The 16085-nt window shown below is 21.7% G+C and overlaps 5 protein-coding genes across 5 annotated transcripts; 1 reads left to right on the forward strand and 4 right to left on the reverse strand. All coding sequences in view use genetic code 6, as the record gives it.

Annotated features, from left to right (window-relative positions):
* Positions 1 to 27: 27 nt before the first annotated feature.
* TTHERM_000483741 (transmembrane protein, putative) lies at positions 28 to 1282 on the reverse strand (the record flags this gene model as incomplete). The annotated part of the gene is made up of 2 exons (XM_012797961.1): positions 28 to 608; positions 673 to 1282. The coding sequence occupies 2 exons, from the start codon at positions 1280 to 1282 to the stop codon at positions 28 to 30; spliced, it is 1191 nt and encodes a 396-aa protein (XP_012653415.1).
* A 1040-nt stretch (positions 1283 to 2322) lies between these two features.
* Positions 2323 to 6516, reverse strand: TTHERM_00484720 (tetratricopeptide repeat protein; the record flags this gene model as incomplete). Its single annotated transcript, XM_001017485.2, has 4 exons — positions 2323 to 4798; positions 5054 to 5155; positions 5228 to 5290; positions 6164 to 6516. The coding sequence occupies 4 exons, from the start codon at positions 6514 to 6516 to the stop codon at positions 2323 to 2325; spliced, it is 2994 nt and encodes a 997-aa protein (XP_001017485.2).
* Positions 6517 to 7447: 931 nt separating this feature from the next.
* TTHERM_000484729 (hypothetical protein) lies at positions 7448 to 7831 on the forward strand (the record flags this gene model as incomplete). Its single annotated transcript, XM_012797962.1, has 1 exon — positions 7448 to 7831. One exon carries the CDS (start codon positions 7448 to 7450, stop codon positions 7829 to 7831), a length of 384 nt encoding a protein of 127 aa, XP_012653416.1.
* A 2428-nt stretch (positions 7832 to 10259) lies between these two features.
* TTHERM_000484730 (transmembrane protein, putative) lies at positions 10260 to 11108 on the reverse strand (the record flags this gene model as incomplete). Its single annotated transcript, XM_012797963.1, has 1 exon — positions 10260 to 11108. The coding sequence occupies one exon, from the start codon at positions 11106 to 11108 to the stop codon at positions 10260 to 10262; it is 849 nt and encodes a 282-aa protein (XP_012653417.1).
* A 1186-nt stretch (positions 11109 to 12294) lies between these two features.
* TTHERM_00484731 (splicing factor u2af large subunit) lies at positions 12295 to 15865 on the reverse strand (the record flags this gene model as incomplete). The annotated part of the gene is made up of 6 exons (XM_001470782.2): positions 12295 to 13293; positions 13359 to 13513; positions 13568 to 13645; positions 13707 to 13808; positions 13871 to 13988; positions 15301 to 15865. Coding segments are annotated over 6 exons (1878 nt in total), but the record flags the coding sequence as incomplete, so codon positions are not given.
* Positions 15866 to 16085: the final 220 nt, after the last annotated feature.

Below are 16085 nucleotides of genomic sequence, written 5' to 3' on the forward strand. Positions count from 1 at the left end.
TTAATTTGTAATTTTTTGCAATTTTTATCATCTTGTTAATAAATCGTATTTTATCTAAGGCATATAGTTTTAAGTGTAGATCTCAAAATATCTATTAAATGCTACTTAGGATAAAATTTCTGAAATAAGCGTTTTTAACAATTATTTTTCATCTTATTTTAATATATCTATAAGATAGCTATTTGTTTAATTTTATAAGAAACCTTTAAATATTCTTAGAATAATTATTTCAGAAATATTGATTGAGTTCTTACTAAATCTCTCATAATATTATAGTAATGTATAACTAATATTTTCTTAACTTTTTAGTAGCTATTCAAAGTGGTAATTACATTAGATGTAATAATCTCCAGTAAAAATAATATCAACTTTTTGTCTTTATTCTTTTTTTGAAATTGTTTTGTATATTTCATAGTACTCTGAGCAATTCTAGTCTTCACAGATGCCATTTTAATTTGGATAAAGATGTATTTACTAACCAATTATATCAACAACTATTTCTATTTTTTTAATAAATCCAAAATAGAATCCTAGCAATTTTTTATTCACACCTCCAAAAGTTTCGTTTCGATTTAACAAAATCATTTTATAAGTTAAAACTTATTGAACTATTAAAAAAAAATATATTATAAAATATATTGAATTTAGCAATAAAACTATAATGTTATTCACTTAATGGATACCTCTGTAGGTTAAGGTATTATTTTTATTCCCAATAAAAATCATAAAAAGCAAAAATCTACTTATTTGGCTTAAAAAATTAGCCATGTAAATCTACCTATACACATATTTAGAACTTGTGAGTTAGACTGGATTGTTGTACAAAAGGTTTGTCAAGAATGTAATTGGTTTATCGTAATATGTTTATAATTTATAGCGTTCTCTTAGAATGTATATATTTTAAATAATTAGGATGATAAAATTATAGTAGATTAGTTTAAATCCAAATGAGTCTACTAAATACAAAAAAGAAGTGATTGTTAAATGATAAGTTAATACATTAATGCTCTTTATAAATATCTTTTAATATTAGGCTACACTAGTTCTCTATATAGACATAAGAGATATCCAAATTGCACTTATTGAAATATAGATTATAAATAGTGAATATCCTAAGTATCTATAATAAATAGAGATAGAAGTATTCTCCAAATAACCTAAGCCAAAGAAAAAAATGAGCTAAATTATATTTTAAAGTCCTCCTCTAGAAACAATAAACCTTATGATTAAAGCCATAACTTAATGTTAACTGATGTAATTGTAAAAAATAGGATAAATCCATCCTAAATTTAAAATATCTAACAGTAAAAACACAATTTTTGAACGATCTCCATTATTGCAGCAAATAGATACAAAAATGATTATTAATTTATCAATAAAGAATACTATCAAGAAAGCAATAGGATATGATATTTAATTAGCCTAATAGCATTTAACTGCAAAAAGTAAATTTAAAATATCTAAAATGTACAAAGGCAATACTAGAATAGACTATTTGTTTATTTATTGTGGTTAGTCTTTAAAAAGAATCATTTCCTTCCTATTTAATTGAGAATTAAAACAAATAATATTTAATTTTCTTCTTCCTCTCCTAAAGCTTAAACTCAAAAATATTAAATATTAAACAAGAAAACAAAACTTTCTATATTTATTATTTTACTAATATTATATGACTAAGTATTTAGCATTTATTTTTTTCAGAAGGGGAGTTAGGGAAAATTTTTTTCATTATATAAGACTGGTTTTAAAAATTTACAATTGATAAATACTCCATAAATTCAAAAATAAGTTACCAATATACCTACCCTGTTCATAATTAATGAACATCTAAAATATTTAAAAAAAATAAATTATTCAGAATTGTTGAAATTAAGAATAAATAGGTAGACCTTTATAAGTTAATAAAATTAAAATTTTACATTTTTTATCTTAAATTAAAAAACAAAAAATATTTAATCTTTCTTAATATATTTTATTTTTTAATTTTATTGATAATTTGTCAATATAATTTATAATTTCTTGCTATTTTTATCATCTTGTAAATTAATCATATTTTATCTAAGGCATATAGTTGTAAGTGTAGATCTCAAAATATCTGCAAAAGCCATTTAGGAAAAAAATTCTGAAGTAAGTATTTTTAACAATTATTTTTCATCTTATTATAAGAAATCTTTTAGATAATTATTTGTTTAATTTTATAAGAAACCTTTAATTATGTTTTTATAATTATCTCAGAAATATTGATTGAGTTATTACTAAAGCTTTTATAATATTATAGTAATGTATAACTAACATTTTCTCAGTTAGAGATACTAAAATTAATCAATGATTTTAGTTTTATATTTATTTTGTGATTTAAATAGATTCCAATAAATATTCTAAGGCTATTTTGTTTTCACCAAGATTAAGGTAGCATAATCCAATATTATTTAGAGATTAAGCAATAATAAGATAATTTTATTTAAACATTTATCTTCTTATCTAAAAGGATTCCAATTTAAATTCTAAGACCTTTTTGTAATCACCAAGGTTTTTATAACATAAGCCAACTTTATCAAGTGATTTAGTAATATAAGGGTGATTTTCTTTGTCAAGTTATTTTGTCATTTAAAGAGATTCCAATAAATAATCTAAAGCCTTAGAGTTGTCACCAAAATTATAAAAGCAAAGACCAACATTAATCAGTGATGAAGGAATATTAGGATGATCTTTATTAAATATTTACTTCCAGATTTTTAGAGATTCCAACGAATATTCTAAGGCGTTTTTATAATCATACAGAGTTTGATAGCAAATACCAATATTATTCAAACAACTAGCAATACCTGGGTGTTTTTCTTTGTATATTTATTAGTATAATTTAAGAGATTCCAATAAGTATCCTAAGGCTTTTTCACTTTCATTAAGATTTAAGTAACTACTGCCAATATTATTTAGATATAATGCAATTAATGGGTGATTTTCTTTAAATATTTATTTTGTCATTAAAAGAGATTGTTAAAAATATTCTATGGCCTTTTTATAATCACATAAAATTTGATAGCAAATACCAATATTATTCAAACAACTAGCAATACCAGGGTGTTTTTCTTTGTATATTTATTAGTATATTTTAAGAGATTCGAATAAGTATCCTAAGGCTTTTTCAATTTCATTAAGATTTAAGTAACTACTGCCAATATTATTTAGATATAATGCAATTAATGGGTGATTTTCTTTAAAAATTTATTTTGTCATTAAAAGAGATTGTTAAAAATATTCTAAGGCCTTTTAGTAATTATCAAAATTAAAATAGCAACTAGCAACATTGTTCAATTATTATGCAATTTATGGATGATTTTCTTTGTAAATTTATTTTGTCATTTACAGAGATTCTTGTAAATATTCTAAGGCTTTTTGGTAAAAGCCAATATTTTAATAGTATAATCCAATATTACTAAGATAGATTGCAGAATCAGGATGATTTTCTTTGAGTATTTATTTACTTTTTTAAAGTGATTTTAGTTAATACTATTAGGCTTTTTAGATATCACCAAGATTTTGATAGCAAAGCCCAATATCATTGAGAGCTGAAGAAATTGATGGATAATTATATTTAAATTTTAATTTTAGCATTTAAAGAGATTCTAGTAAATATCTTAAGGCTTATTTGTAAAGACCAAGATTTTGATAACAAACTCCAACATCTTTCAAAGATACTGAAATTTCAAGGTGGTTTTCTTTGAATATTTATTTTCTCATTTAGAGGGATTTTAATTAATATTCTAAGGCTTTTTAATTTACACCAATATTTTAATAGCATTTACCAACATCAGCCAATGATACTGCAATATCTTATTTCATTTTTTAAATATCAATTTAATTATCTTTTTTTATAAATTCCTTCTAAATAGCTAAAATATTTAAATTGTAAAAAAGAGAAATTTCTAAAAAATAAGGGATTTCTTTATTTTTATCATAAGGATATAATTTTAAAATTTCTTTCATTTCATCTAAGTATTATTTTAAGAAAGATTAACATTAATTTTATTTTAAAATATATTAAAAAAACTCATTTAATATTTGATGACAGTTTGATCTTTATGTTGGTTTTTCTAAAATCATTTTTTCATCAACAATTCTTATGAATTAAGAAATAATTTCTAAATAATTTTATTATTAAACTTACTAAAAAACTTTCAAAATAATTTCAAAAGTCTTTCCTAAGGAATAAATATCGCTCTAATAATCAATATTTAGATCATTATTTAGCTATTCAGGTGAGGCATAAGATTTTGTGAGTCCTTTAATGCTAATTTGCTAATTGTTTTTTTTAAGTGAAGACATTCCAAAATCAGTATAAACATATTTACCAGAATTTGTAAAAAGGATATTTGTAGGTTTAATATCAAGATGTAAAATATTATAAATTCTAAATTATATCAACCCATCTAGTAAGTTAAAAATCATTTTTAATAGCTTCTCTAATGGAAAATCTTTTTTAGTTTTAAGTTAATGGAACAACTCATATTACAAACTAAATTGGCATTTTTCTAAAATTAAGACATGAACATTTTTATTAATTTTGATAAACTCAACAAATTTGACTATATAAATTTCTAAAAGTTTCATAATTTATATTTGATCTTCATCATCATACTCAAATAATATTTTGAAAACTAAGTCTAATTTTCCTTAGATGGATTATCTATATCCATGGAATATAAGTCCTTCGCCTCCTTTACTTAAATATTCGCATAAGAAATAATTTTTCGCTATTAAGCGATCAAGTATTTCACTTTTTTATACTTAAAATTGTCTAAAAAAATAAAAATCTTTACATTCTTATTTTTATTTGCATCTTTCACATTTATTACAACTTAGTTAGTTAATTTTATCTTTATTAACTTACTCAAAATAATTTTTATTCCATTCAATTTTAGTCTAAGCTAAATAATCAAAATTATTGTAAATTTGGAGAAAAACATCTTTTTATAAAATTAAGATGTATGTGAATCCATTTAAATTAAAATAATTCATTTCATCATTAAATTTTTGCATTATTATGAAATACTTTTATAATTCTGAATGAGTAGGATTAAACATAATAACAAAAACATAATCTTGGTATTTATCCTATCCTTCTTCTTAATATCCAATGAAAATATCTTCAATTCTGTTTTTTATGAAAGATTTACATAAGAAATACTTTTTATTTTTAAGAATATAAATTATTTCTTTTTATTACTTTTAAAATGTCTCACTTGTTTGATTTGCATTAATATCATTAAATATATTTGCTTACCATTACCTTTTGTTATAAGTTATTGTTATATTTAATGAATTTTAATCTAAATAATTTCGAACTAAGTAGTCCTTGAATTGATAATCATTAACTAGTTAAATATTACATGTTTAAGCTTAATAAATATCATTTTTAGAAATCTGTTTTTATTTAAAATTGCTTTCTCTTAAATCTATTAACTTCTATTTGCTAGTAGTTTATTCAACTATTTAAATGTCTTTTAAGAAACCAAAAAAAGCTTCGTAAAGAAAATTGATATATTCTTAAATAAATTCTTCTAAATTTAGTTAAAATATCAATCCGTCAATTTGTTTATTTTAATATTCACAATAAAAGTATTTTTTATTTAACAGAAAAGATAGAATACGAGATTTTACGTTTTTGAAGCACCTATAACTTATACATGTTTTCTAATCTTGGCAGATATCGCATTCTTAGTAATTTGTTGAATTTATTTCACAACCCTCCTCTATTTGTAAGATGTTTTATTTGAATTATACAAGCAATTTAATATTCTTTTAAATTTAAAAAAACGTTCCTTTTTAAATAACTAGAATTTAAATATTTTCCTCATCAATTTAAACATGGTTAAATTCATATTCTAGACTTTAAATTATTTAAATTTTTTAATCAATTTCTGATTAAATAGGATTATAAATTATTATAAAAACAAATTCATCAAAATTTTAGTATTTATCATTTTCAAATCCAAGAATTAAGTCTTCTTTAGCATTTGAAACAAGAATCTGACATAAATAGAACTATTTTTCCATTAATTTTTAAAATATTTTATATTTATGTCTTTTAAAAGCATCACTTTAAGTTTGATTGCTTATCAATTTATCAAAAATAGCTGGATCCCATTTTTTAGTAATTTACATTACTCCTTGGTCAATTTATTTATACTTTTCATACTCTTAGAAATTGTACTAATCAATTTCATTTTGTATATTTTGTAATTAAAATTCATAACTTTATGTGAGATTTTTTTATATTTTAACTTTTTCATTTATATCTTTTTAGTTAATAGCTTGGCACATATCCATTTAGAATAACTTGCTTTAACATTTTTTTCTAAGAATTTAGCTTTTTACTTTTCTATTCAGTGTTACATCAGAAATCATGAAGATAGATGAGTTTATTTAGTTTGAGTTTGAACTTTATTCTTACTAAAAAAGTTAGTTTATTGTCAATAAATCATTATTTTAATCTTTTTTATTTTATTTATCCATTTCCTTATTTATTTTAAAAGCTGTTTTTTTTTCTTCTACTTTATATGTTAAAAATATTTCCTTTCAAATTTTTTTATGATATAAAATTAATTAATTTTATCAAAATTGAAATCTATGGTAAACAAAAAATAAAAATATATTTCTTCTAAAATAAAGCTGAATTAATATCTCCAATGTTTAATAACTTAAATTTATAATTTCCAATCATGATAAAAGATTAATTTTTCTCTTTTAATAAATTTATTTGGATAATATTGCGAAATCCAAAATAAAATTTGTTTGTTTTGATTAAGATTGAAAAAAATAAAATAAACTAATTCGATTTGAATTCAAATCTAAATCAATTTATTTATTTATTTATTTATTTGTAAATCAAAAATGAAAACAAATTATCAAATAATTAATTTTGTTAATTTTATTCATAAAATGCTATGATAGAGTTTAAAATTTTTTTAAAATTCTGATAATTATATTAAAAAATATTGTTTATTATATATAGAAAGAATTTCTAAATGTTTTTGATAAAAAATGAAATTTTTATTTTAAATTTGATTTTATGAATTTATAGTTTATTTTAAGCAATGGAAAAAGATAAATTTTTTAAAACCCATCACTGATATATTTTATTATTTATTAATAATTTTATTATCGATAATATGACAATTTCATTTGTAATTTTATCATCTTGCTAATAAATCGTATTTTATCTATGGCATATAGTTGTTAGTGTAGATCTCAAAATATCTGCTAAAAGCTATTTAGGATAAAATTTCTGAAATAAGCGTTTTTAACAATTATTTTTCTTCATATTTTAAGATATCTATAAGATAATTATTTGTTTAATTTTATAAGAAACCTTTAAATATTCTTTTTATAATTATCTCAGGAATATTGATTGAGTTATTCCTAAAGCTTTTATAATATTTTAGTAATGTATAACTAATGTTTTCTTAACTTTTTAGCAGCTACTCAAAGTGGTAATTACAATATATGTAATATTTGTCAGTAAAAATAATATCAATTTTTTTTGTTTATTCTATATTTGAAATTGTTTTGTGCATTTCATAGAACTCTGAGCAATTCTAATCTTCGCAGATGTTATTTTAATTTGGCATATAATCTATTTACTAATCCCTTTAATCAACAATTATTTCTATTTTTTTAATAAATACAAAGTAGAATCCTAGCAATTTTTTATTCACGCCTCCAAAGGTTTCATTTCGATTTAACAAAATAATTTTTTAAGTTAAACCTTATTGAACTATTAAAAACAAATATATTACAAAATATATTGAATTCAGCAATAAAACTATGATGTTATTCACTTAAAAGATACCTCTGTATGTTAAGGTATTGCATAGAATATCTTCTAAAATTTCATCACCAATAAAAATCTAAAAAAGCAAAAATCTACTTATTTGGCTTAAAAAATTAGCTATTTAAATCTACATATATAAATATTTAGAAGATGTATGTTAGACTGGAATGTTGTAAAAAAGGTTTATCACCAATGGTAATGGCTAGAAGAAATAATTTTATAATTTATAGCGTTCTCTTAGAATGTATATATTTTAAATAATTAGGATGATAAAATTATAGTAGATTAGTTTACATCCAAATGAGTCAACTAAATACAAAAAAGAAGCAATTGTTAAATGATAGGTTAATATATTAATGCTTTTAATGAATATCTTTTAATAATAGGCTATTCTTATTTAATAAATAGACATTAGTGATATCCATATAGCACTTATTGATATATACATTATAAACAGTGTATACCCTAAGTATCTAAAATAAATAGAGATAGAAGTATTCTCCAAATAACTTAAACCAAAGAAAAAAATGAGTTAAATTATATTTTAAAATCCTCCTCTAGAAACAATAAACCTAATCATTAAAGCTAGCAATTAATGTTGACTGATTTAATTGTAAAAAATAGGATAAACCCATCCTAAATTTAAAATATCTAACATTAAAAACACAATTTTTGAACAATCTCCAGTATTGCAGCAAGTAGATACAAAAATGATTATTAATTTATCAATACAGAATACTATAAAGAAAGCAATAGGATAAGATACTTCATTTACCTAATAGCATTTAACTGCAAATAGAACATTTAAAATATCTAAAATGTACAAAGGTAATACTAGAATAGACCATTTGCTTATTTATTGTGGATGATCTTTAAAGAAACTATTCATTTCCTTTTTAATTGTGAATAAAAACAAATATTATTAAATTTTCTTCTTCTTAAAAATTACACTCAAAATTTTTTATAATATAAAACAAAAATAACACACTTTCTATATTTATTATTAACTAATATAATATGAATAAGTATTTAGTATTCCTTTTTTAAAGAAGGGGAGTTAGTGAAAAAATTTTTTGTTATACAAGATGGGTTTTAGAAAATTTACAAAAGATAGTTTCCTTCCAAAAAATTACATAAAAAATAAATGTATTATTTTTTTCAAAAATAGATAAATTAGAAAATGAAAAGTTTGTAAGAGTTTCTTATTTCACCAAAAACTATAGAAAAAGAAGATCTTAATTCAATCTATAATTTTGTTTTTGATCTAATTTTGTGAATGAGCTTGAAAAAGTGAAAGAGAAAGCTTAAAGATGATATGCTATTTATATTTATAACAAAAAATTAACACCTTTTCAAAATCATTTTATTTTTTTATAACTCAAATATTTTAATGCTCAACTTCTTATTTATGATATCAAATTCAACAAATTTTAGTTTTTTTTATTTCATATCTTAATTCATATCAAATAATTAAATATAATTCGTTTTTTTACCTATTTTTTATATAAAGATTAAAAATTCTAACAATGATATATGTAGTATTGAAAAATCATATATACCTACCTTACCCCTTTTCAAACTATATTCGATATACAATATAATCATTTACAAATTAATAATTTAATAAATCATATCAGCTATTATATTTTGTATTGCTATTTTTGAATAATTATTTCCTACACGAGAAGATTTATCAAATAGTAGCTATAGGTAACTAAATTGAAGAGAACTTTTATAATTATCTGAATTGATAGAATTCATAAATTTAGCTAAAAAATAAAGTTTTATCTACCATTTTTATTTTAAATCTAATTTCAAATATAAATCACAAAAGAAAAATAAAGAATATATTCGATAAACCCTTCTTTAATTTGTCTATATCATAACAACAATTTCATCATATTAAATATAGCTTTTTTAAGATAAATTTTGAATTCTTGATTAAAAAAATGGACTAAATAGATGATTTATAAATATTAAGTAAATAAATAATTGAATTATGAAATTTATTTCTAATTTGATCTAAAATTTAGTGGCATCTATAATCTTGATTTTTACTTTTGCGATATAAATTTAAATTTAAAGATTAATTTAAATTAAGCTTTAAGTGTAAAAGATTATACAAAAATAGGTAGAATAAAAAATTTAATTGGTCAATGGTGATATCACAAGTCTATAAATATCAATTAAAATATAATCATTGTTTTCTTTTTGTAATTATTATAAGTTTAATTTAAATTTTTGCTTTTGAATTTACTTTTCGAACAATAAATTCTGATATAATTTATTTTGAATTGAAAAAGTCTTCAATTTTGTAGTAGATGAACAAAGTACTTTTTAAAATGTAGATAAGGCTTAATTCTTATAAAATAATCAATTTACAATAAATATAACTCATAAAAACTCACAAAAATGCAAACTCTTCTCAAAATATAACTAATAATCTTATCATTTTAAATTTTAATTTAGACATCTTTTGCTGATAGTTTTAGTTGTGCAAATCATCCTCTTTATTCTTAAATTAAACAACTTATTTAATAATCAGTTAAAGAAGATGATTCTTTGAATTAACAGTCAGCTACTTTCTTTGATTAATATGAAAATGCAAGTCCTACTACTTTACAAGCTGCTAAATTAGGAGTATGCTCAGTATACTCTGGATAGAAAACTTGTTGCAACCTTTAAATCTCAAGGTTTATTGATTCTTTAGCTGTGAAAAAAGTGAACCATATCTAAAAGTCAAAAGATGCTTTCTAAAAATTAGTTTAATCATATATTAATTTAATTTCAAGTTAATGCAGCTAACAAAACATAGTATAGACAACATTAGAATAAATTTTAGCTAATTAGTAACTTAAAAATTTCTAGATATTAAGAACTGCAAAAAAGTAATGCAAAGTAAAGTTTGGAAAAGCTTTATCAGCATTTAACAGAGGTATATTGTGTTCAATTTGCTCAGGTTCAGATAAGATATAAGACTATTATAAAGATAATAAACTTAAGATTTCTATAGATTCTGTAAATGCATTTGAAAGAGATTCTAGTAATGCAATAGATTGTTTATCTAAAATATTTACTTCAGATAATTTAGATAACATACTTAAAGAATTTAATAGCTATTATATTAAAAATAATGATAGTTGCATTAGTTAAATTAATACTATAATTAAATCTAATTTTTTAAATCCTCAAGTGAAAAGTTAAGATGAAAAAGGAAATAAAAAATGCAAAGGAACTAATTTATTTACAGATAACCTTGAATGCGAATAGGCATTATAGGGTAAAGTTGAAGTCTTGAATACACCAAAAAATCGAAATTTAAATTAATATGAAAGCCAATACAGAAATTTACTATAAAACTCAGATGTTTACACAGGAGTAGGTGGTATTTTAATTTATATCAAATCAGAAACAGATAAAAATGTTTAAGAAGATATTGTTTAAGCTCCAACTTTTACGTTTGTTAGTAAAACAACGCATAGCTCAATACTAGATTTAATAATTTATACTTCTATCTTACTTTTACTAAATTGAATTGTACATATAAATAAAATAAAATTACATTTTGCAAGATATATTAATATTTATTAAAAAAATTTAATTTATTATCCAAATATGATATTTATTTTTTAAACCAATAAAATCCTTTTTTCAATTAATTTAGCTAAATTTTAAGTAACATTTTATGTTATCAAATTTTTAACTAATAATTTTTTAATAAATATCCAAAAAAAAATATTTTATTTTATTTAGGTAATTTTAAATGTTAAATTATTAGTTTGAATGAAAAAAATTTAAGATACCATAATTCCTCATTAATTAAGACCACTCCACCCCCCAAATTTTTATGAAAAAAAATGGCCTTAATTTCCAAAAATTTTCTAAAATGGCCTTAATTAAAGAGGAATTAAGGTATCTGGAATTAAATAATTATATTGATAGAATATTTATTATGATTTTATTTATTTTAGAAAAGGTAAATTAGGATTTTTTAAAATTAAAACAAATAAATAATAAATGATATAATAATATTTTTTAAATCAGAAACTAGAAGTCAACTGATAGATTTGTGAAATTTTAATAAAAATTAATTTCCTTCCTATCATTTTATTATTGAATTTTAATTTTTTTAAATTTTAACTAATAAAAAATATTTAATTAAAGAATTAAGTGCTTTGATTCAAGCTTAGAATTAAAATAGCAAGTTAAGCAAAGCTGCAAATATTTGGACCAATATTAATTATCGAATAGATTAAGCTAAGGAGGAGGAGTAGAGAGGCCATCTGAGACTGTAAGAAAATAAAATTGGACAATTAAAAAATTATTTATTAATTTTTTTAAGATGCTTTTTCTGAAAAATTCAATGATTTTCAAAATTTTTCTGAAAATTTTATTAAATTTTAAAACTTAGATTTTTTATTATACTTTGAGATATGAATTAAATAAGAAATATAAAAATTAATTTATTACTTATTTAAAGTCTGTACAAACATACAAACATAATTAATTTTTATGTAAAAGGAAATACAAGAATTCTTGTAAATTTAAAATTAAAAATAATTAAATATTAGCTTTTAAAATTGTTGGAATTTTTATTTCATTAATAAGGATTAGATTAGTCTTGCATCATATAATGAGATCCTTGTTATGATTATTGATAGTTGTACATTTAGCTAACATCATATTATTAGCCAATTTAGCTACTACTTCCTTCATAATATCCATCAGAGGAGATACCAGTTTAATTATCTTAGCTTGGGATTTAATTATTTTGCTAACCGTTCCATTAATTTTACTTCTTGTTACTCATTCCGTTGTTGTTACCATGCCCTTTATTGAATTTATTTCCTCCGTTTGTAAACTAACCTTACTAATTGTGATTCATATTGTTGTTATTTTAGAATCTTCTATTGTTTCCATTATTATTGTTATTACCATTATTCATTCCTGCCCCATTATTATTGTAGTAATTGTTATTTGAGTTATTTTAATTTCCAAAGTTTCTTCCTCTTTTATTATTGTTGTTATGATTATTGCCATTATTTTGATAATTTTAGTTCATACCCTTGTTTTAGTTATTTCCACCACCTTGTGTGTTTGATTAGTAATTGGGAAAGAATCCACTGCCTTCATTGATACCTTATTAGTTTTATCCCTATATAGAATCAATATTTTCTGAAGAGAAACTCTATCTTTGCATGTTATTATTACCACCTAAGTTATTTTACTGATTGCTATTTCTATTATTGTTTTATTTATTGTTTCCTGTTGACATTTATTTATTGCCTAAGCCTCCTATTTAAGATCTCTTGCATGTAAGAGTTCTACCAGCATATTGCATACCATGTAATGTCTCTATACAATTATCAGTAAGAGAAGGATCTTTGAATTCAAAAAAGGCATATCCCTTACTTTAGTTAGTTTGATTATCTTTAACTAAATGGAATGCTTTAATTTCACTGTTTTAATCAAAAAAATATGAATTAACAAGTTTTAAAATATATAATCAAAAGTAAATTATTACCCCATATCTCTAAGTTTTAATTCATCTAAAATCATTAACTCATCCATCTTAGTGGGCAAGTTAGCCAAGAATATCTTGTTAGGACCATCATCAACAATAGTAGGAATAATTACTATTCCAACAGTTTTGAAAAGATCGAAATTCAATTTGGGAATCTATTTTAAATAAGTAAAATTAAATAATTAAAATAATTGAAATTAATTAATTACATTAGCTTCAAATTGTCCTTGAACCTTAGGGAACTTTTCATATTCAGTAGGTCTTCTTATTCTTAATTATCTGTGCCACTAATTTTTTAATTAATTAATTAATTAAAATTATAAAATGTTTTATTGTTTATTTTATTACCAAAATAATTCCATCTAATTGAAGCAAAGCAGTGGTTTCTTCAATTGACCTTAACTCAGTAAATGCAAACCTTCCTTTAGGATCAATTTCACATTTTACTATCTTTTATAAAGTTAAAAATAATATTTTTAATTTTAGAAATATTTATTAATAAAATTTTTTACTGGATTTTCTGAGGGCAAAGAAGGCTAAAGACCTCCAGCTGCTTCAAGAGAACGATAAAGCCATTCACTTAGATATTCTTAATTAATAGTTTCAGGAATGTTACCAATATAAAGACGTCTATAATTAAATTAATTAATTCATGAAATTTCAAAAATATTAAAATTAGCGGCATATTTTCCTGATTTAAATTCAAAAATATCACGAAATAGCAATATTAAAAAGCTATTGATATCGAATCATATTAAAACTGTATGAGAAGATTTTTTTTATTTAAATATCTTTGAAGGTGATACGGATCTTTCCCTCAACTTATAATACATTATTATTTGTTTATTTTTATTTGTTTCAACCCTAAATCAATCCTGTAAATAGTTAGTTTATTTATATGAATGTTTGTTTATTTGTTTTCTTTCTAATTTTAAAAAAATTAAATGGTACGTAAAGGAGAGATACTTTTTCTACTAAAATGATTTTAAATGAACAATTTTAAGTAAAATTAAATAACATATGAAGAATAATAATAAATGAATGAATGAATATTTAGAGCAGAAGCAAAAAATAAAAGAAGAAAGAAGAGAGAAAGCAGTAAATACTACAAAATATTTGATGATTCATAAATGTATAATATCATGTAATTCTCTTTTGTTGACTTTTTCTATTAAAAAGAATGAAAAAGAAGATATTTGAAAAAACAGGTAGCATATAGTTTTTAAAATTAATTTTTGGTCAGTCATAAATAAAAAAAGATTGAAGAAAAGAGGGGGAAAAAAATAATTTTAAATTCTTTATTTGATTGAAAAAGAAGGAAAAGAAATTAAGATTTATTTTTTAATAATTGCTATTGATGATAAAGTATGGTGCTAATTATAATATGATTATAAAATATTATATACATATAATATAAGTATGTATTCATGGTAAATTAGAAAGAAAAAAAATAAGAATCAATGAAGAAAGATTGAATAAATGAATGAATGAGAGATAAGATTAGATAGATAGATAAATAGATTTTGCTTTATAATACAAAGCAAAATATTGAAAGGAGGGGGATTAGAAAGTTTTTTGTAAATTATTTGTGAGGGGTGGTCAATGATAAAAAATCAAAGAAACAGAAAATAAGATGATTTTTTTATTGCTACAAAAATGGTAAAGAGAAAAAATTTGAAAAAGAGTGGGGAAGAAAATTAGGTTTGTTTGTTTGTTTGTTTTTTTTTCTTGCTTGTTTGCTTTTGATATTATGGCGAAGTTATTTATTTAGTTTTTTTTCTTCTTTCAGCTTCAAAAGTATGCTCTTTAAAACAACATGTTTCTGCAAAATAGCATTACTTAATGCAATTAAAGCAGAGCTATGTTATTAAAGCTGCTTTTATTAATCAGGAAGGAAAATACCGTGGTTATTTAGTAAATTTATTAATCTATGAAATTATACCTAGCGTGACGATATCCTGATTAGTTATCTAACTTAATCACAGGTACTTCTACTTTATTGACCATCTCTTAAAGTTATTACAAACTTTAGTTGAAATTCATTTTACTAAAATCAACTCCAGTTGTGTTGTTACTATTCAAATCATTTTCTCCTAAATTTTATTCATTCTATTCATCATTTTACTCAAAGAAATGATTGCTTCTCTAAGCAACAGGCCTGCTATTTTGATTTATATTACTTGGACTCTCTTCTTCGTTGCTATTTTGCTATCTGTTATAATTTCTCTTTCTTTCATTGATTGATCTTGAGCGCGAACGGGCTGAATCTATCGAATTTTCTCTTGATCTTTTGATTATTTCTTAATAACCACTTGTTCCTACTTAATCATAGTCATTGTCATTTTGTTGCTTGAATTGTTCTTCCTATGCTTCAGTTAGCTTTTACATTTCATTCAAGTCATCGTGAATTTCTTGATTTTGAAAACTCATTTTTGCTTTCAGAATTTACTTTATTTTTTTAACTAATTTTAATCTGTAAAATTTCAATTATAATATTCTGAAAAAACTAATTATTTAAAAATTAGTAAATTTATGATTAATTTCTAAATCCTTAAATCGGTATCTTCACATTTAATCTCAAATTACTTCATTTAAATCCTTTTTGCTAAATCAGATTTTTACGAAAAATTTAAATTTAATTTTTGCAACTCAAAATGAAAAAAAGTCTGCCAAACCTGGCCAAACAAACAAATAATTGGGGTTGGGGTTGGGGTTGGGGTTGGGGTT

The sequence above is a fragment of the Tetrahymena thermophila genome, assembly GCF_000189635.1.
Source record: "Tetrahymena thermophila SB210 genomic scaffold scf_8254611, whole genome shotgun sequence".
NCBI classification, from domain to species: Eukaryota; Ciliophora; class Oligohymenophorea; order Hymenostomatida; family Tetrahymenidae; genus Tetrahymena; species Tetrahymena thermophila.